The 23,763-nt window shown below is 35.1% G+C and overlaps 1 protein-coding gene across 15 annotated transcripts in view; it reads right to left on the bottom strand.

Moving 5' to 3' along the window:
• DMD (dystrophin) overlaps positions 1 to 23,763 on the bottom strand; it is a 1,239,454-nt gene that overhangs the window by 950,300 nt on the left and 265,391 nt on the right. For all 15 annotated transcript variants that reach the window (XM_066990426.1, XM_066990443.1, XM_066990448.1 and 12 more), the window contains exon 2: positions 2,577 to 2,638. In XM_066990426.1, the coding sequence (XP_066846527.1) occupies positions 2,577 to 2,638 (62 nt within the window). The remainder of the gene's footprint in view (positions 1 to 2,576; positions 2,639 to 23,763) is intronic.

The raw sequence follows: 23,763 nt of genomic DNA, 5'->3' as shown, positions 1-23,763 counted from the left end.
TGTCTTAATTCAGACCCTTTATGTCAATTTTCTTAAGAGAGCACCTCTACAACCACATGGAAGTGAATGTAAACCAATTCTACAATTAATTGTACTTTTACAAAGCTAACAATGATGAGAAGTTGTTAACCAGGAGTAGCCCATTAACTGAAATCAATTCCACAACTAGAAACAGGGATGGATTTGAATCACCAAAAATAGGTCAGGAGAAGAAGGGGGTATAAGCTGTAGATTTCACATGAAATGAAATTTCACGATGATGTCCTGAAGACCACCTATCCCAAGACATCTTGGTCTTTAGAAGAAAGAGAAACACAGTCCCAAGATACTGCACAGCTATTGACTATATTACAGCAGAATACAGGCAGAGCCTCCTGTATTTCTCTCCTGAAAATCCGAGACAGAAATAGAACTTGCATGGTCTATGACTGTACTGTGGAGCAAACCATGCTTTCTGCATGTGTACCACACAGGCAGCTAGCAGGTATTACCAAGCTTACCAGACACACGCAATTTCCCTTTTCAGACTGACTATTCTGAAACTATTTTGGTGTTATGCATAATGATTTTGTAGGATGCGATCAATTTGTCCAAGATTTAAAGATCTAGGTTTTTTTGTTTGTTTGTTTGTTTTGTTTTGTTTTCCTCCATAGTTTGTTGAAGTAGAAAGACCCTGTCCAAAACACAGGTGACACATGAGGCAGAGTAAAATTTGAACCATACTGTTTAGGAGACCTTCCTCACAGTCCAAGTAAAGTAGAGGGCGATTAGCACTTCTCTTGGATGTTTTTGAACTCAAGTTCACATATACCTATAAATACTATTTATAGAATTGAACTGAGAGGTAGCTAAAATATGCTCCACTGAACTGGAATTGGAAGAAATACATCTAGATCATTCAGAGGACTGGGTCAAGTCTTAACACTGACAACATCTGCTCATAGGTCATAGATTTAAAAACCTTCATAATTCTCGTTCCTCTTCTGCAGACTTGCACTAGATTTCCTCAGTAATTACAAGTTTTGCTATTCTGTAAAACAGCCATTTCTAAGCAAGTAACATTCTAAAGAACATCACATTTTCTTCAGATGTAGAAGCAACGGTTACTTTTAGTTTTCTGTGACAATTTCTGTGACCATAACAAGGCTTAACTGGCAATCCATTTCAAATTAGCTTAGATCAGATGACTGCTGCTGGGACTATTTCTTTGTATGTAGAAGACCGAGATAGTACATTATTCAAGCTAAAGCCTCACTCTTGCCAAGTAAAATAAAATAATTATAACTCTCACCCTCTGTCAAGCACTTCCATTATCACAGCCATAATAAATTTGCTTTTTTTTTCCCCTCCTTTTTGCAATAGTACCATGTTGGTGACTCATTTTGTTTGTGATTCACTGCACTTCCCAGAGCTTTTCTCTGCTTTATTATTGCCTGCACAGTTATTCCCCTTTCTATATGCATACATTTTACTTCTGTCCTACATATAATACTTCACACTTGTCTCATAATTCATCAATCGATTGAGACCATTTCTTCAGGACTGTATTTCATCCTAATCCTTTCCTCCAAACTGCTGGATATCTCTGTTGTAAAGATGCTGAACACAAATGTGTGCTGTCTAAACCACTTGAGTCACTATTAGGAAATGCTCCAGAGCATGGAAAAGTCATGTGGGACTCCTTGTTTGACTACACCACTGCTGAGCACGTTTTTCAGCATTATGGTGGCTATCTTACTACTCTTTTAATGAGAAGAATCAGATGGGACATAATCAAAAGCTAGACTAAACGCAAAATATACCACAGCTACTATTTCATTATTCTCTATCGCCAATTATTCCCTAGCAGATAAAATTACAGATTATAGGGTTGATTTATTTTTTTACTGGCAAATACAGTTTGGTAATTATCTGCCATGAACTTCAAAAATCTTTAATCAAATTAATAGCTTGAGCTCATTTTTTACCTGTTATTAAAGATAGAATTATTATATACTACTAAGGGGGAGGGAACTCTTAATTAAGTAGTTATTTGTTCTTTTTTTTTTTCCAGATCTTTACCATTCTGTAAGAGTTCACAAAAGGTAACTATTTCAAAACATATTATAATCAACTTCCATCATTTGCTGACTTAATCACACCTCTTATCTTTGACCTTGCTCCTTCCCAACTCATATGGTTTTGCTAAACTTGTGATTGCAACTAGAAACAAGAAAATACAGGCCCAACAGAAGAAACTCCTTGGTATATTAAGAATACAACAAAGGCGTCCAAGAAACAGTAAAGTATCTGTGTAACTAGTTTGAGAAAAGGCAAAGTAAATCTGGGCAGACAGCTGTTTGAGGAGATGATGGCTTCTTACATTTCAATTCCTACTGAAATCAAGGTAATAAAACTTGAACATTGTTTCTAATAAATCAGTCAGCTGAGCTCAGTAATACCTGCAACTTATCATTGTTATATTGAAAAATAAGCCTCTGTGGAAGAATATTTTTTTTTTCTTTTTCTTCCTTTTTTTTTTTGAAAAATATGCAAAATATATTTTGATTTCTAAATAATAATAAGAAATTAATTACCTTAGCAAGCTGTGCATTTATCCATTTTGTGAATGTTTTCTTTTGAACATCTTCCCGTTCATCTGCCAGAGAAAAGTAAAGCACTTATTAGAATTATTCAACAAAATATTACACTATTATAGATTAAAGTTTCAGTCTTGGTTTGTAGTAATGTTGCTAATAATAAGTCAGACAAATTCAGGGCACCTGTTTGGATGTATTCTTCCTTTACATTTGCATCAATATATTTTTTAAAAGCCTACAGGTCCCTTATAGTCATGGTTTGGTTCTGAGATGTATATCCCTGTCTCCTCTCACCTATTCTGTGGTATCTTTTCTGCTGGAAGGTAACATGTTGCAGTAGGACCTGACATATCCTTTCCAAATTGTAATAAAACACGTTACCCGGTGGCTGTGGCACCAGGAAATTATTCTACTGCACTTAAATAGCAAGTACTTAAAATAGCAAGTTTAAATGCTTAGTTCATACTTCCTGGTGAAGTGCACTCTTCTGGACCACAATGACAGCCCCGTCATCCCTTAACTTTTCTGTCTTCAGTTATTTACTTGTTATGCTTTATTAAATATTTTCCCCTCCACTGGAAGAAGAAAAAACAACCAAACACTCATTTATTCAACCATACATGAAGTTCACTCTCAATTCTTTAATTAAAATATACATATATATATTGTAGAGGGAGATGATGAACTCAGACCTTGACTCTATTGATATCTAAACCATGAGTACAGTTGTGATACAGAATGGAACTTGACACACAGAGGCAGAATTCTGATGTATTTTATGTAGAAAAAGAAAGATGCCTTCATCTTAGAACCTAATAAGCATTTGCTCAAAAAGATCTATAAGACATCATCTCTGAAATAAAACAAAAAAGCAGACCTCTTTTTATGGCAATGTCAAGCCAAATTAGAAGTAAAGGGCATATGTAGAAAAGGCTGCAGAATGCTTATACTAAAACAAAGCTCACCATCTTTTGGTTTGCAGTAAAATTCTCTACACTTCTTAAATAAAAAGGGATATTAAACTCCCATCAGAAATGTTCAGCAACTAATAATGTTAATGTATTCAACTGAATTTGAAAGACAGGTATGGACGAGCTATATGAGATATGCACAGCATTAATAATGCACTTAGCTTTCTCTCCCTCCACCCTCCAAGGAGACAATTCAAGGCAAATCTTTATGATACAAATATATCTTTTGTTCTTAAAACCTCACTTCAGACTTTAAAGGTGCCTTTCCACAAGGATGTTTTCCTTTCTCAGCTGTACAATATACTCATGAGAAAAAATAATACTAAGACTGCTATTTCATTATGAAAAAACTTCTGCATGCAGGATGGAGCAGATTCTCATTGCTATCAGAGGATCATGAGTGAAAAGATTTACGATGTATTACTGAAAACATATCATAAAAGTTGGCTATTATATATATACATTGGCATTACATACATACACTGCTTGCTTTGTAAGAAAGAAACAAGATGTGTAAGAGATCCATGCTTTTGGTAATTAATGGTGCTAAAGCTGCTAAAGTTTTACTTTTCCCCCCAAGCATCACTTCCATCTTTGTAAGTAAACTGTTTACTGTAGAAATTTTGACTTCTTCCAGCCATGTGACATAGGCAGAAGATGGGAGAGGGAAGATGTATTTTGTTGGTGAAAGATACATATTCAACCTGATATTGTATTACGGCCTTCTTCAGCAACTTCATATAAAATATTACATATAGATAGCTATTTCTATTTAATCATATCTAATAAAAAACACCAGATGCAACCTTAAAATAAGGTAGAAGAAGAACATGTGGTATTTAGCAGGGAAAAGGAGAGTCAAAAATACCTACCTGACATCTTGTATCCAACCTTTTTCATTTCCACCCCAGGATACTATACTGTATACAGTAACAGCGTGAATTTGTTTTGTTCTTCATTTTTCTACAAAGATCTATGCCAGAGACTGAACTGCTAACCACCAACTAATTCATGTCTATTGAGCTAATAATAATAATAATAAAAGGGTCTCCTGAGGAAAAAGAGAACTAAACCCCAAATTTGAACGTTTGAAACTTTTTCAAAGTTCAGGCAATGCTCTGCTACCTTCACAAACACAAATCTCTTCCATTGTTGTTATTTTTATATAGAGATAATTTCAAGCACTTTTATCTCTAGATGCTTGCTCTGACAAGTTTACAGCACAGCAATTTGTTAGTGGCAGCCTCCTAACCTAAAAAAAGAGCCAATCTTTTGTTAGTGCCCTGCACGATTTCCCCACAGCAAGCAAGATTATATTATTTTTTTTTCCCCAAAAAAAGATGTTCTCTTAACCCAGATTTATGGATTGAATACTGAATGAGGAAGCTAAATGACATTTGTCTGGGTGCTGTAGAGATCTGCCAAGAACACTCAGCTGCTACTTTCATGCTGCTGTGCCTTATAACAGATCCTTTAGCAACCACCCGATGAATGTCCTTGCAGGTGTTTTTACTGCGAGGCAATAAGAATAATCAAGGGGCCAGGCAGGTAATTCCTTCAGCTGCTCCAGGGTGATATACTATGTTTACTTCTTTTCTTTCAAGCTGGAAGAATTACAGAATAGCAGGTAAATCTTCAGGTAAGTCTAAATACAAAACACGGCATAGATCCTGAATACCCTTATTGCACTAATACTGCTGTCGCTTCCCAGAGCAAAAATATAGTTTTCTCAAAATTTTGGGTGTTGACTGGAAGGGAACAGACTTAACCTCCTTTCTGAAGGTTATGAACTCAGATAACAAACCCGTTGAGGTCTATAGAAAGCCTTCTGTAATGTCAGGAAAAATAAAGGTACTGACCTCTGAGATTTATCTGATTTTCATGCACTATTATCTATTACTACTTGACCTTGTTTTAACTAGAACTCATCCACAAATGGATATTATGGTTCTGATGTATTTCTAGTGGGATAAGCATCCAGCTTTGCAACTGCAAATACAAACCTCTTGAATTTGTTAACTGCGCATTTGACTTTAAAAGTATTATTCCAGGCTAGAGTTCACAGAAAATTATGGCTAGGAAAGAAAGTGCAGTATTAATGGAGCTAATCATCTCACAAAGGCCATTTTAAAGATCTAATCAGGTGACAAGGCTAATAGATACAAGTGGTACACTGAAGAATGCTTAGGAACATGCAATCAGGATTCAGCAGAATAAAAGTGCTATTATTAATGGACAGTGGATACCAGAAAACATTCCTAGATGCTTACTGAAGTATTTCATGTTTGCAACTCATTACTCAAATGAAATTTTCTTTTATTTTCCACCAAAAGTATGTTGTCATCCCTTAGTAAAACTACACTTACTTTTCCCAAAACAAACCTCATCCCAAATACATATTAACATATTAAATAAAAAACGACAACAGGAATAAAAAATAAAAACAAAACAAAAAAACTAGTATATTATAAAGACTATTCTGAAAGCAAACAGCAGTATTAATACATAAGCAATAGATTTTAATAATGAGGGCTGACAAATACCAAGAGGATTTTATATGAACTAAGTTTCCAACACATACAGTATATATGTAACTATATGATTCCATTTTTACAATGTAAGCCATTCTCCACAGAAAACCTGGAGAAGGGGGAAAGAAACTTCCACTGTTAGGCACAGAGAAAGAAGGAGGATTTTTCCCATATAAGGACTGGAAACTTTGAAACAATGGTGTTAAGGCAAGTGTCAATTTTTTCATTCACGGCAACTGCCAGTTCATCTGAACACTACACTTTAGAGAATAAAACCATCAAAATTACTATTTGATTTTCTAGCAGCCAAACAATGCAGATTTAGAAAAGGCCAGGATTTTCTTCAGTGAGTGGAAGTCGGTACCAGCAATGGTGGGAGCACTAGGAACAAAAGAGGCCACAGACAGTCACATCATTGATACTCTGGCTCCATCGACTCACTATTCTTAGAGATTTCCAACACATTATTACAACGCTCTGCCAGTAACTACAACTGCTGAGAAATGTTCCTTTCCCATTCTTGCTTATCTGAGGGGGAAAGAAGAAATCAATGCAATACAATGACTGAATGCTATTTGAGTGGCCTAGCTTTGATTTTTAGTCATTGAGGTCATCCAAGACATTCACAAGCTGACAGGAAATACAGTAGACTGCTTTGACAGACAGCCAATGATTTTGTCTATTGCTTATGTAAGGCAATATATAACATGCAATTCATTGTCCATCTGTCATAAATATACTGATGAGAAGTGTGTTAACTTTATCTGAGTACTGTTAAGGCTCCCTCTTCCCTATGCTACCCTGGAGATTTTACTGTGGAACCCAAGAGAAATCACCATAATCAGACCATTTCAGGCTTCTCAAAACACTGATGAACCTATTCAAAAGCTCAGCACAAATGGCAGACTTCAGCATTCAGAAAGCCCTCATTAATATATACAAAAAAAAAAAAGTACAACTCAATCTTTCCAGAAATAGTATAGCAACATTTTATGAGGACATTTGGTAAAGATTCAAGGCAAATTCAGGAAAGGAGCAGGAGTATTACTATACTGAAAATATTTAATCTCAATTTTGCTTCCCCTTTTCCTCATATACAGGAGTTCAGGGATGGAATTCATTTGCTGCTTAGGGGAGAGAAGGGAGAACAGTTGTAACACCGAACCTACTGGATTTCTACTGGTACTACAGGCCTAGATTGAACCCCAGCCTGAGAGAGACGTATTTTTCCTCATTTCATTGTTAGCTGGAGCTGTTCTTTCATTATAAATGCTAAGGGAAAAGTGATTGACTTTTCTCATTTTTTAATTCTTTAAGGCATTACAACCATTGCTAGAAGGTTCTTATTCCTCTGACCTAACTTTGCCTAACTAGTTATTGAGGGAAAAACTGCAGAGTACTTTTGAAGACTGGTACAGAAGTTATGGGGTAGAAAAAGAGCAAGAACAAGAAAGGAGAGAGAACATAATGGAGTGCCGTTGTGGTAGGCAAGGACAGAAAACACCAAAAGGGGGAAGGAGCGGGGTGCGGTGGATGACAAAGTGAGAGAAAGAGACACTGGTAGACACCTTCTCTCTGGTTTGGGGGAAGAAAGAAAAAACAAAGTATGGGGAAGAAGCATGTGTAAACACAAGTTTTGCTGGTTCTGTTTGTTGGCTTCCTTTTAGTCTTTTCTAACCGGCAATGATTTTGGATCCGGGAAGTTTTCCCCAAAGGGACATCACTGCTAAGATGCAACTTAAGTTCCCAAAATTAAAGAACAAATCTATCCCTCTCTGTCTGAGAAGCTGGTGCTAAACAGTGGTGTGGTTCAGTTTATGACTTAAATTATATTTATGTGGAAATATGTAATTATTCATTTGAATATTCAGCTTTGTACGAGCAGTATCCCCTTTGTTTTCTCTTCTTCAGTGTCACATACATATATTGATTAATGAAAACTAGGCCTAATGCTGTTTTATAGCCACATAAAATAGCCACGTGCTATTTTAGCATCACACCATCGTTATGATAAAACACCGTAGATGATACCTCATACCTTTAAAATGAGGTCACATACTTGCTTTTGCTCAGATCCCACAATGGTTAGAAGTGCTAGTACCAAATGAAACCACTGTAGTTTGCTGGAACTTTCAGAATAGCATCTGATTTAATCATATTACCAACTTCTTGCTAGTCAGACAACAATGAAGTCACATTGCCAGTACATCTGAATACCTTGAAAAAAATCCAACAGAGATGATCTAAAAGGTTTTTTTTTTTTTTTTTGTTCAAAGCAACAAAAGGCGCTTGCGGGATAAGTCCATTAACTGCTATAAACTATACAAAAATCATTAAAAAATCACTTTAGAAAATTTGGGGAAGGTTACTAATGTTACCAAAAGTGAAAGAAAAGTGAAAGTGAAGGCACTTGATAGATACTAACTTCATCTTGCCAAATGAATATATCTGGGGAAATACCTTGCTATTTCTATTTTGATGGATTATCATGAATAGAAAGCTTAATTTCTATTTGTTCTTACAGATTAGGGAAGCACAAGTCCTGATAAATCATGTGATGTTAGCTAGTATAAAATCAACAGGTATGCTGTTTGCTGTGTCGTATTACTGTTATTATACCTAAAACCCATTTATGAGGCCACAGCTCAAATTTTCAAGCACAGGCCCTCATCCCCCAGAGGCAGCTGAGGACTTGCTCGTGAGTCAGTTGGCAGCTCACAGGAAGGAAGCAAACATTGATGTTCAGCCAAACTGTGGCCAATGGGTCCCCCTTGGACAAAAGGGTGGAACCTAACAGATGTTTAAGAACAACCGGTTTAACATCCTTGAAGGAATAACTAGACATGACAAACAGATTAAATAAGTCTTGGATGCATTAGCTCTGGTTTCAGCTGTTCTTATTTTTAACCCATTTTTGTCCTTTCCCAGAGAAAACTGGAATTGTTAGCAAAAGAAGGAAAGAAGGGATCTGTATCAGATACATATTTTTCCACCTCAGAGCACATACCCGTTTTCATAGGTTGCTCCTCTGAAGGAAAGACTGCCCAGCTAGGATGGTTTGATCAGCCCAGTCAGGTCGCATGGCAATAGCTGTGAGGGCCCTCATATACAGCCAGCACCATGAAATCCTCATCAGGTAATGCCAAATAAAATTGCTTTGTGTACACTGCAAATCTAGTGACAACATATAATAAATGTTATTAATCCTCTGTATCAGTCATGTGAGAATTTCTGAAACTAATTCAGAATAAAAGCAACCTCCCTCAACATGGCTAATGTCACCGGGCCTGCTCTAAACTAACCCCAAAACTATAGATGTATGTCAGATACGTATGAGAAGTTATGTACAAGAAAACAGCAGCGTTGGCAGTTCATGTATTTCAGCAATGTCACAAAACTACCACAAACTAAGAAACATGTTTTTGACAAACTTTAAATGGCTCTAGCTCTTATGCTTTTTAGCCAGGAAAATTGTTACAGAAAACGTGAGGCCGAAACTGTCATAATGTAGCTGGGGCAAGCAGTGAGTGTTGCTTGCTAGAACATGGAGGCTGTAGGGTTTTTTTGTTTGGTTGGTTGTTTTTTTGTTTGTTTGTTCCTGTTTTTTGTTTGTTTGTTTTTTGGGGAGGTGGTTTTATTTGTGTTTTTTAAACTTGAGAGGGCAGATATCACCATTTAGTTGATCAGCAGGCAACCCCAGACTGAGCTGTGACAGAGGCACTGCGTGGGAGTATTATTGTAACAGAAGAGAAGAATTAAAAAAAAAGTCAAGATTATATAACTAGCTAAAATTATGCAGAGCTTTTGTATTCACAATGTTCATTTAATAAAATACGTTTTTGTTGATGTTGTTCAGAAGACAGTAGATAATTGAGTAATCTTAGACCGATGTCGTTCCTTATCTGGAAATGTTTATATTCAAGGTTTCTATTTTTGTTCAAATGCAAACAGTAAAGGACACAAGACCAAGGGTAGCAAGATTTATTCAGGACCAGTGTACATCAAAATGAGAAAATAAGGGCCCACCAACTTTCTGAATGATAGACTGTGTCAGCTCACAACAAATGAAGCTGAATGAAGCATCGGGATTTATAAGAGGTCATCAGAATCTAAAATATGACAGTAGGACCTAGTGGTTTCACACAAACTATTTTCTATGTAAAAATAAAACTACTGTACTGTTTTCAGCAAATGCCACCTAGTGATACATAGTTGCAAAGCTCAGAAGCATTTGGATTTTTATGTATTTTCTCACAGATTTTCTGATTTGCTCCTAAAAAAAAAATAAATCAGTCATGCTTTACATAGTCATAGGCTGTCAAAATTCATGTCACATACATGCGGAACAGAGATACGGGAAAAGGGGTTAATAACACATGCAGGACCAACATTTGTTTCAGTTAGCATTAAAATATTCTTTACAAATAACCACATTAAATACACAGTGGTGGCTAACGTTAGTCTGCAATATTTCAAGTTCCTTTTTTGTTCCTCTGTCAAAAGCAATTAGAGAACAGTCTGTTCTACTCTGCTTGAGTGACTGCTGTCTACTTTCTTTCATCTGACCCAATTAGTATCTGAGTCAATTAGTATAGGCTGCCACGGAGACATGTATCAGAGAAGTTTGTTATTAATGAGACCAAGGTGTTAATATGCAATTGTTTACAATACACACACCTTATTCTTACAGTGAAGCAAAGCTGATAACATTTACTGTCCCCATTTAGGCTTCACCTTATTGTATACCATTTGCAAAACTCTGAAAGAAAAGAAACCATGCTTCTTAGGACAGCTGTATAAATTAAATGTAAGTGGTAAGTGTTTTCCACTCTTATTTCAACATTGTTTGAAGTAGCCGAAGTAATGATGAATGTCTAAATCAAAGTTATGCTATTATAGATCTTGTTGTTAGGTCTCTTAGATTGTTCTCACCGTCCCCAAACATCCCCCTCTCAAAGGAGAAAATAAAAGACGTTCAAAGAGTAAGATAAAGCATTTTGTAAACCCTTATTGATTTTGATCAATTGGAGAAACGAACAAACAAACAAACAAAAAAAACTCCACAACCCAATAGAGCAGAATTTAATTCCTCTAAAACTCTTCCAATTTCACAGATACTTTATACCATTGGTAATGTCGGTTGTACAAGTTTCTGTGAAGAAGCTTAAATTTTCGAAAGTACACGATAGGGTACATTGGTATACTAAATATGCTTGTCTTGCATTGCCCCACATTTAGGAAAACTGCTACTATTTCACCGAAGTGGAGGATAGTACAAATTAGATAAAAGTCTAAATATCAGTACTTGATAGAAATCTCAGATTACAAAGCACGTTAAATGTGCCTCCCAAACAACCCCTACAATATCAAGCGTCCTTGAAAGTCATTGAATTTCTAGACAGCTAACACTTTGCAAACAGCCAGAATATTGACTACAGACGGTAAGTAGTTCTTCCTCCTGTCTCTTTTTGAAGGTTCTCATTTTTCATTTAATAGTTTTAGTGAGGAATTGGCTGCTCAGCCCCTAAGACAAAGAAAAAAAAAAAAAGAAAAAAAAAGAACTGTGTGTTGTTTGGTTTTTGTTTGTTACCAATATATTGAAAAATGAGAATACAATATAGAAATCACTTTTACTCTTCATCAGGAACATGGTGACCACCATCATAAAGAAAATGTACTTTACATTATTTTTAAGACTAAATGTATTTAAGTTGGAATTCAGCAACGTGTCCAGAGCCACCAGTAGTTCCAACCCTTTTTTTCCCCAGAATCCAGTGAGGAAAAAAAAAATATCATTATATGTAACAGGTATCATAAGCTGTAGAAATTATGTCACTGTAGGCAAGAGAAGCTCTTTAGGTGACACACCACCCTTTTTGATCAAAGGTATACAGTGCATGGCATTGGTTTCCAGTCCAATATCTGTGTGTCAAGTACTGCTGTCAGAAGTAAGCAGCCTACAATGTACGCATTTCTGTTTAAGCAGTCAGCCATATGTCCCACTCATGAACATTTTAACTACTACAGTAACACTGGAACAACATACTTTGCTAAGTATTATTAAACATCTTACAATTCTGCAATACAGGAACTAACTGAAACTACTAAGGAATCTCTCCTAACCCATCTACCTGGCGTTAGTGCATCAGGCATCTGTTGAACCTCAATTCTGGTGTAATGCACTGAGTTCATCCACACACAGGGATAAAGAGCAACATCTTAATGTTGTATTTGGATTGTTGAGTAGAAAGAATGGACAAAAATAAAAGGAACAAAGATAGAAATATAAAGGAAGAAAGATATATAATTCACTATATTGAGCCCTTTTCCCATGCTGGTGTAGGAGGGGGAAAGGTAGCTGGGAGCTACCCAGGTAAAATAAAGGTAAAATATTTTTTCTACTGAGAAATGTAGTACAACAAAATCATAAAACGTTGTCTGAATCATCTTGTATTCCTCAAACTATCTCCTCATAATAGTTAGGACAAAACCCAGAAATGTGAATTGCATTGACAAGGAAAACAGCTTTATAACACTGACCTAGGAATACATCAGTTAGGATTTATTTTTATTTTTTTTTATTTTTACTTTTTAAGTAACCATGCAATCCAAGTAGTAGTATATGAAGGAATATTAAAAGCAAAAGACAAAAGACAAAATGGCCTAAGTGTCTGTCTTCGAAAAGTCATAGAATTGCTTTAACTTTGGCCTGTCAAAGACAATCAGTGGAATTAGGAAAATATCTGGTCCATATTGAACTTCATAGTATTATCTGAAATTTTTAACTGAAGTTCGTTGTTGATCAGAATGTGAGACTGATGAGATCAGCTAATATATGAGGTATGATAATTAAGAAATGTTGATTGATTTTGTAACATTGAGAAATTATTAACCCACTTGAGGATATTTGAAGCACTAGTGAAATAGTGGTTAAAGTCTGGTTTAAGATGAGAACTGTTCATCTTTTTAAGTGGTCATTCTGAGAGAAAGTCATGCATTTGCAATATCCATATATATTTTTTTTTTAATTCATACAGATCTCCTCCCCTCCGAACGGAAACTATGATTTTCTGACCGCAACAGACATGAACATTTTAGATATACCTACAGCATTTGCCACCTGTATGTGTTCTGTGCATTGATCAGGGACTTTTTATTTCATCTATCATTCAGAACTGCCTGCAGTGAATGATTTAATATCTGTAACATTAAGTGAAGATTAAGAAGTATAGTATTGATGCTATGACAGTTACCTATTATAAATATTGATTTTTATTTCAATTTAATGTTGTCTCATAAGCTCTACAGAGAGGAGCTGCATCTCCTTAATATAGATTCAGTATAGAAGAAGAAAAACATCTATTTGTCATTATTTTTAGTTGTTCTTTTCCAGTCCAGACAACTCAAAGCAAGCATGACACTTCACAACATCATAAACTACGTTCAAGTAGCATATTGTTATTCTATTCCAATGTCTTAGCAACAGTAAAGAACAGTAATTTTCTTTGTTGTCTAGTACCTTCTAGAGGCACCTCAATCAAACCACATAGATATTGTGATCACATCAACCCCAACAGAGAAACAGAAGTGAATAGCTATTGGAACTTCAGTTTTGCCTCCTATCTCAGAAGACTAAAAAAGACCAACTGAAAACATTCAGAGCTGTACACAGTAGAAAACAAAATTCTGCAGAGGGAGGGAAGGAAGGAAGAACATATCCCAAAGGTAGGCAGCCTCCTCTGTTCCCCCTGCCCCAAAAAACCCAACCCAGTCCCAACTTTTTGAACTTAAACTTGGAAATAGATTAGGATTTAATGAGCAAACTTACTAAAATCTAACAGTTTCCTTCTAGTGTGGATGCTTTCCAAGTTAACCTGGACATTTTTGCAATTTCTAACATGAATAAGAAGATATAATTAAGAAAAAAAGTAGAGAGAAAAAGTATATTTACTTTGTTATGGAGTTTTCATATCTCTGGTAAGTTTCAAATAAACGTTTCAACAAAAAAAAAAGGAAATATACATAGTAATAGTAATATAACTCAATTTTCTATAAAGTATTTGTTTGACAAGGTTTGACAAGGGTTTTGCTTTGCAGCAACCAGAATTATATACACAAGTAGGGGACCTAATGCTTTCTAAACTGCATTTATATTCCATTCAGTAACTTCTTCCAGCGATCGGTCTAATGCAGCAGCTTCTCAGTAGGAATGTGCCAGAAGTCATATTTTAAATAGAAATACAAATATGTTACACAAATGTGAAAACACATGGATAGCTTAATGGGCGAGGAAAGGGAGAGGAAATGAGCATTCATCTCCAAAAACTATTGATAACATCTTACCCAGGAGGCTGAGATCATTACATACTAGCTACTAGACTATCTTAAGTACGACACTGACAAAACAAACTTCAGAATAGTTAAAAAGTAAACTTAGTACAAAAAGTGAATTCTGTATGAGTTATGTACTTCATGGTTATAACTTTATTATTTTCCAATTCTCTATAGCTTCAATTCCATAATTTCAAACAGCTGTATCAAACTGCATAAAGTTACACTATGCATTAACATTGAGTATGCCTCTGAATAACCACACAATCACAGAAAGCAAGGAAACAAAATTAGTCCACCTACAACACCAGTTGACAAGCATGTGCAATATTAACAAAGGAGCAAGTTCAGACAGAACTAAACACTATTCCCCAAAACAGTTCACCGTGTCTATCATACATATTTTCCCTCTCTCTGCCCAAATTGAATCTTTTTTTTTCAAAACTCCTCTGAAATTTGTTAATAATATACCTTCCTTGCACACCCTTTATCTTCTTTTGGGTTTTCACACACCAACATTTGAATCTGGTTGTACTTTCTCTGCATGGTTCACACTTGCACTGAAGAACTCTTGAACATACAAAATCCTCAGGCCAAAAGTGTATAAGTATTAAAGAGGATTTATAAAAATTAATGGCGAAAAGGTGTTCAAATGGATCTGAATACAATTGTCCTGAGGCAGTCCTTAGCTTCAGAACCAACTAACTACCGATACTGAGAAGCTGAGAAGTATTATCAATCATGAAAATGATTCTTGTTTCACATTACTGTTAGATGGACCTTTAGGCCAATTCAGTGCAGATGAGGATTTGACTTCTATATTTTACTCCTCTTTGAATACTAAGATCCTTTTACTTAACTCACAAAAGGAGTGCTCTTTGACCAACACAAGAACCAGAAAAAATAGTATATATTTGAGAATTTTGAAAAGTGAGGAATGAACTGGCTATTCCACTAATAACTGCAATGCCTAACCACTAATTTAGCAATCACACAAATAATATCTATGTTATTTTGGTATTTCTACATCACTGATTGGCAGGCATTCTTCATCAGGATCATCAGCTTGATGACAATGACACAGGGAGGTTAAATATCTAATTAGCCATCAAAAACAATGCTTCTATGACATTCAGGCTCCATTAACATCACAGCAGAATTCAGGGAGTTTATAACCAAATACTAGTTTTCAAAATTAAGAATACTGCCATTCATATGAAGTAGAAAATCAGGCAGCAGGCAGCTAAAGCAATAAAATAACATGATGAGGATTTCTAAAAAATAAATAAATAAATAAATAAAACACTACAAAGGCCAAATTGACATGACTGTCACATTTCAATCAATGCAAACAGCATTCAAAGTTTTCTTCATTTTTGTTTTAATTTGCAAGTAAAAAAGGATCTAGAGTGTACTCCAGTCTTGAACATTTTCCTCCATTCATAGTTTAGACTAAAATGGAGAAAAAAAACTTTAATATGGAAAACTGTATATTCACAAACTAATTAATGTAATATCTAAAGAGTCCACTGTGTGGAAAAACTCCTCCTCTTTGATTTTTTTCTGTTCAAACAAAACACAAACAGAACACTTAAAGATATGAAAAAAAGCACAGATAGCTTCTAAGTTGTTTGTTCTCATAATTGGGCATGCAAATATTCTGTAATAGAATAAAATGTACGTATTTGCCACTAATTAGGTCTTACAGATAAGAAACTACCCAGAAAAGCAGACTGAACATCTGGACTGAACAAAGTGAGCCTGTCTAGTAGCTTATTCCATAGAAAGAATTTAATTATCATCTCCCACTTCCCCATAAAGATAGGTGTGGTCATGAGGAAATAATTTACAGTGCTAACAGCAAATATATCAAAAGAACAACTCATTGGGGCAGGGAAAGGAGCAGGACACAGAAGCAATATAAACACAAAATTTAAGAAATATGATGTGGCTTACAGTATCATCAAGAAAAAAATTAGGGAATTATGCTCTTAGTAAAAACTGTTATTACACTAAATGGAACTATGACTTAGTGTTTCCTTATTGTCTCTATATACATGCATTAACACTGTGAGATAAAACCGTAAGGTATGAAACATTTGTTTTCATTCACAGAACTTTTAAATCTTTTCAGACAATTAGATGGATAGTTGAGATTTTCTGATTCACTATGAATAGTGAATAATCATCCAAAGAAAAACACATTAGCTATTCTTATTTTTATTAGTTTAATGATCTTTGCTATACTTTTTGAAGCATTTCTTCAGTCATTTGTTTTTTACCACATGAAACTCATGCAAAATATGAGCACGACTTAAGTGATGCTTATAAAATATTATATTATTTAAATATAATCAACACATAGGACAGCTTATCATCAGAACTTAAGTATTTTAGAAATTCAAAATGTTTATAGTCTAGAAAACAGAAACAGTTAACTTATTTTTTCGTCCTTTTAGGTGTTGATTTTTTTAAATGCCCCTGATTTAAGGAGAACAGTAAGTTCTATTATTTCAAAGTAGAAAAAATGTACATCTACTTTTCTATATACTACAACATTGAGACCTTCCCCACAGCACTGTCATGGAAGTTTAGGGCTCAGCTAAAACATGCTCTATATTTTGGGTTAAAAAGATACAGTATTTTCTGTAAAGATTGAAAAATTACTTTTCCTATTTCACAGATATTTGGCAAATAAGTCACTCTCCTAGTTAGAAAGAGTGAAAAAGCAGTTCCATAGCTTGAAACAATGCACGTTGCTGGATTACTAAATGTCATTAGTGAGGATTAAAGTCTTGGTAGACTGAGCAACACAGATTGAAATTACTGCAGCAAGTATAATACTAATGCTAAGACAAAAAATAAGGGGGGGGATTATAGCACAGAATCAATATGTAAAGCTTAATAGCTTTCTCAAATGTTATATTTTTCGTAGACCTTTATATCTTTTAAAATGTTTCTATACTTAGCAATTTTCTAAGTAACATGCAGTTAGTAGGACTGAAGTGAGAGTAGAAGAGAAAAATACACAAAAGTTGTCTTGATTTACTGCTAACTTTGTAAGAAATGTAAGTAGTTTACAAGTTTTAAGAGTTTAGAATAGATGTTGCTTTACAGAACAAATTATTACTGCCAAAAGCATTCCAGGTATTAACATTTTTGTGCACTGGCTTACACTGCACAGTGAATACAGAGATGAAAAACTGAAGGTGAATTAATTTTAATTCTACAAAATTGGAATTCAGCTAGACAAACTGAGTGTTAATTAACAAAGCCTTTCTATGCACATTCAGAAGACTATAAAAACAAAGACAACAACGAAATGATTCAGAAGCAAATTACAAACAATAAAAAAATCATCATGAGGTAATTTTCAAATGCATCCATATTCAAATTTTGCAGTATCTGTACCAAGTGAAATGTATCTTAAGTAGGTACACAAGGAACAATTTCAAATACACATACATGCGCATATATATTCTAAACTAATAAAGTTTTTGCTGCATGTTCTGACCTTCAGAGTGCTCTATGGCTGATCAGATGTGATGGAAGTAAAATGACCACACTTATGCTCTCCATTTGTGCAAATGTTCAAGTAACTACAACTCTCTATTACTGATACACTAATGTAGCTTTCCATATACATCTGAAAGATGGCACATACATCCAGTGATGTTTACTGACTTCTACTTAGCTCTTCAGGCAAGAAGTATTTTTCCTCACTTCTCTAAGTATTTATGAAGATAGTTTTCAATTCTAATGATACTAAAGCAAATATTAAATGTGATTCATGTTCCTTAATCCATGATTTAATCTAGGAACACAAACTTTAACCTCTATGTGTAAGCACCGCACCTGTTTTTAATTTTTATACTGCATATTTGATTGCAGCTGTCTTTTTTTAATGTTATTACTAGCTGTCATCTTCACATTACAAACTGCAATTAGGCTTGATGTTTAAAATGCATGAACCACATTTCTGAGAGCTATTACATGAAGCATAGGTCACAGATTATGCCTCCCTTTTGTATACCTTTCCCATTGCTGACTACTTTTTGGCAAGCAACTATCCTCAATCACTGAGATTAATTACTGAATCTACATTTTTCTGCAAGATGTATACACAAGGTATAGGAGAGCTGTGATGAATTACCCAACTATCAACAAATATTTCAAGTAGTGAAATCTGCCAATCAGGACTTTTGGGTTACTTTGAAATGCAATCCCAACAGAAATTCTTTGAATATATCTGACTATTCATATTTTAACTTGCAACAATTCATGAACATTTTATGCATACATTTTATTAATATATTTTATGTATTAATCCTCCACCACCTTTAGTACTTCAAAACAGTTGTAACACATTTCCTTGTATTTTGCACCTTTCTGAAAAGCTGCTGTTTCTCTAAGCGAGAGGCAGTGTAAACATTGCTGGCCCTGCCAATTTGGGATTGGCAAATCTAAACCACCATGGACAGGGTTACAAAAAGTCTCAACACCAAAAAGTGTTTAAGATGCACACTGAACCACAGCTGAATTACAAGCACTCACCCACTTTCACTATCTACAAGGTGTGCTGGCACACTGATATCCCTGCTGCCCTTCTCCCAGAATCTACAGTTATCATAGAATCATAGAATAATTAAGGTTGGAAAAGACCTCCAAGATCATCTGGTCCAACCATCCCACTACCACCAATGTCACCCACTAAACTATGTCCCTAAGCACCACATCCAACCTTTCCTTAAACACACCCCAGGACGGTGACTCCACCATCGCCCCGGGCAACCTGTTCCAATGCCTGACTACTCTTTCTGAGAAGAAATGTCTCCTAATTTCCAACCTGAACCTCCCCAGGAGCAACTTGAGGCCATTGCCTCTTGTCCTATCACTAGTTATCTGTGAGAAGAGGCTGACAAAAGAGGCCAACAGAATCCATAGTGCTCCAAAACTGCACCAGGAAAGGCTGTTCACCTTCACAAGAATGCCATTAAATGGAGAGAACGTGAACAGGAACATGCCAAACCAAGAGAATAAGCCCCAAAGAAGCACCCACAAGAAACGTGGTTCCTTACTTTTTTTTTTTTTATTATTATTTTTACTTTACTTTTTTTTTTTTTGGGGGGGGGGGGGGGGGAGGGGGAGGCAAAATTGAAAGCTATTTAACTATTGAAAAAAAAATAAAATCAATCAAACAGTCGTGTCTCCCCCCCCAGTCTTCCTTTCAATGACTTGATCAAAATGACACGGTGCATAACAGTGTGGACTTGTATCTTTATCCTTCTCTTGCTTTTTCTGTCTTCTTTCTGGTGTAGTGGAACACTCTTCACAATCCATTTACATTCAAGGTGGGCTATCTATCCTGAAACCTCTGAGGAAGACCTAGACCCTAGATTGAGTATGCTGGTCCTATTCCCACCGTTGGCAGCTCTCTTTGTATGGCTGCTGTTGAACCACCTGCTGAAGCAGCCAACAGCAGGGCTGTTGGTCCCAGAGCTCCCTGCTGCACCCATTATAACCACTTATTCACATCTGAAGAAGTAAAAAAAGGAAAAAAAAAAAAAAAAAAAAGTCTTCTGCAGCAATGGGAGAGATGCACAGAAATGATGTTGGCTTTTTTATTTTTTTAGCTTAGAAGTTAAACAAGGACATTTCTTTCTTTCTCAATGTCCATTAACAGTTATTAACATAGCTTAAAAAAGTGTAAGATTATGCAAGTTCATTAAGTAAACGCATGGGAACACCCCTAGTGAAAAGGTGAGTCCATCTAGAGAATTGGCATTAAGGAGAGGACTTGCTGAAAATACATGTTTTTCTTTTATGGCAATTAAATAAATAAATAAATAAATCTATTGATTTAAATGTTACCTCACATTTGAATAAACAGTACCACTGTTACTTTCAATTAAGACAATGAAACTGCCTAGTCTATTCTATTAGATGCTTATTAAGTTAAAGAGTTGAAGAGTTAAAAAAAAATTAAAAAATCACAGAATCATCTAGGTTGGAAGAGACCTTCAAGATCACCTAGTCCAACCTCTGACCTAACACTAACAAATCCTCCACTAAACCATATCACTAAGGGCTACATCTAAATGTCTTCTAAAGACCTCCGAGGATGGTGACTCAACCACTTCCCTGGGCAGCCCATTCCAATGCCTAACAACCCTTTCCGTAAAGAAGTTCTTCCTAAGATCCAACCTAAACCTCCCCTAAAATAATTTACGCTCCTTACAAAACTTCAGAAGAAAATGAAAAAATCATGACATTGCTTGACACAAGGTATTTTTTGCATTTATTTTACATATCCTTGACAATAATGCTCCACTTTTTAACAGAGAACAAACATATTTATTCCAATATACTTTAATACTACCAATTATCAAAAACAAGCTTAAAACAAGCTTACAAGATGCAAGAATCACTGTCTAGCACAATGAAAACATAACTCCTATATGTTAAGGATATGTGCACATATGTACACACATTGCATATTACTAAATATAATATAGGCCTGTTCCTGAAATGCCATGTTACCAAGTGGTACCAAAAACCTACCTACTTGAAATGTGCTGGTTTACTCACTGACAAGTGATATGTGCAAGCAAGCAAACAATTTATTTATATTCATATATATATACACACATGCACACACACATATATACACCAGAACCTTCTCTAAGGTGTGTGTACTAGATTTCAATTAAGGTTAAAGTAACTGAGCTTACTACAGTATGCACTAAGAGCACTAGCAAGACACCACACTGCTCACAGTAGGATTATCCTACAGCTCAGCCAAGCAGAAAGCACACAAGCGGGGAGGTGAGAGAAGCCACTCTGCTGTTGCTTTGCTCTTGCAGGCTTTTCCTTGAGGCAACCAGATGGGAAGACACAGTTCCCTAACCAGTAACTTTGTCTTTCATTCAAAGCAGTTTGTTTCACCTGCATTTCCAGTGACAAATAAAAGCCTGAGGCTTCACGCAACTGGGTCTTAATCAATCAACAGCTAGAAAATTGCCTGAGACTTGCAAGAAGTTTAGTATTACTTCAAGTTTCATCTAGACAGCATGTCAATAAAGAGATGAATGCTACTTGCTAAGATATCATACTGAACCAAGTACTGTAAATATTCATTCTGATTCAAAATTTCAATTTCATGAAATACTTGCACTACCAGTATTCAGACACTCAAGCTTCATCATTACAAATGTTCCTGATGGAGTAAGAAAAAAAATAGTAAAAAAACAAACCTCACAGATTATTTTTTTTTGTATTTTTAGGAAAAACTCCAGCATAAACTCTTTTCAGCATAAAACTCCAGCTGAATTCTACAGCTTAGAACATAACTCTGAAAATATAATTGGAAATACATATTACACTCGCTAATTGAAAATTGATTTGGAGATGAGGAATTAGTACTGGTGATTTCAAAATATGAATCGAGAAGTACAAATATTTACAAATCCTCAATGTGTTAATAATTATTCACTGAAATTTGAGTAATTGTGGATGATGAATGTGTTGAAGAAATGTGTAGTCTGTTCATAAACAAAGACCTCCAGAAGTGAAGTACAGCATTTTAAGCAGATGTATACAATTTATCAGTGCCAAAAATAGTAACCTTTTAACTAATCACTTACTAAATAGCTATTTTTCCTAAACATAAGGCATTCCCATTAATTCAGCCTTTATAAACTGCATTTCTGAAGTGGATACAAAATTTATTGTGGCCTTATTTTGTCTAGCTTTGTCTGCAACACATATAAAACCATCTTAGTGAAACTAAATGAATAACTACAGTTCATGCCCATGACATGGGCAACAGAATTTGTCTATGTTAAAACCTGTCATACTATACCTTCAAAAATTAAAAACTATTATGGGGATTAATTTGCTGCACTGATTTACAACAACAAATATGTAGATATGATACACTAGTATCACTTAGGTACTGTATCATCAATAAACATATGACATTTTCATTAAAAATGATTGAGAATTATGAAGCTATTCAACCATCTGTGCTGTTAGGACTTCAAGCTTTCAGCATTATTTAAGACAGACTAGCTAATACACATCCCCGATATAAAATAAAAAGATTTTTTTTTTTTGCTAGAGGATGCTATTTCATTTAAGAAGATTTTACATGGATAGCAATTGTAGATGCTCTAACAAATTACATATCCAAAAAGAAACCAGACATTTTTCAGAAGTTTATCTATAAGACAAACCTTTAAAAGAAAATGCTTGGAATAAAATCTAGGTCTTGGCATCCTTCCTTTTGGAAACTCCTTCTTCATTAAGGAGACTTACCATCTCCATCAGCATCTATTACATCTCTCAGAGTGATTCTTCCAGCTTCAAGGGATTCAAGCTAGTTAAATTTCTGTGATTACTCAGTCTCTTGTCCATACTGAGATATTTATTATTAGCATAACAGAGTTAAGCAGTCTGCACATAATAACTGCAACAGATGCTTATAGACTGCTTTATTTAATAGAATTCAGAGGTTTAGATAAATTTTCAAATAAAATTTTGCAATTATATTTGAATGAATCCTTTAAAAGATAAATTTGTGTATGTGCAATAGTATTTCTCCAATCACAGACATACCTTTGAAAACCATAGTCTTCTTGGATTCACAAGATTTAAACACCTAAAAGTTTCTTCCAACTTGACTATAGTTCAGATAAATCTATAGGTATTCACATGAGAAAGCATATAGAAATATGTAAGTATCTACAAGACTAGCATATGAAGTTTCTTAGCAGCCTTTAAAATTACAAAAGAAAATGTTTATTTTTATTCTATTTATTTATTTATTTAGCGTGTGGTCTTTAGGGGCTTTTTAACATCTTTCTGATCACACAGCTCAGAGAGCTTGTGCCTGGTCTTGAGCTCTGGGTCCCAGAACAGGAACCCAGACAGAAAGAAATGACAAAAAAGGCCCAGATTTATTGCAACCTCATGTTGATGTTACCTCTTTTATATAAATAAACATAGATCTAATGATCATTACAAAAGCCTGAGTTACACTTTTCTATTTACTTCAAATCAACAGCATTCCTACACAAGAGGAAAGTTGAGGAAGTCAAAAAGAAAGTTGGAGCTTACCTAGGACCAAAATAGCTATATACCTACTTATCTGAACAAACTACACACTTGTCTCACTTCAAGCCCAGAAGCAGACACCCTGAATCCATTGCCCAGTGTAAAGCTGTATTTTTTAAGGAACTCCTCCCTTTTAAGAAGTTTTTGTCTGGGGGCAAACAAAAAGGCCATGTTTCTGCAAGAATATTCTACTACGTTCTCATCAGTCTTTTCTTAAAGTCCTTTCCAGTGAGGAGA

Source organism: Anser cygnoides, chromosome 1 (assembly GCF_040182565.1).
Source record: "Anser cygnoides isolate HZ-2024a breed goose chromosome 1, Taihu_goose_T2T_genome, whole genome shotgun sequence".
Lineage (NCBI taxonomy): Eukaryota > Metazoa > Chordata > Aves > Anseriformes > Anatidae > Anser > Anser cygnoides.
Note: the sequence above shows the minus strand (reverse complement) of the source record. Positions and strands in the feature narration are given on the sequence as shown.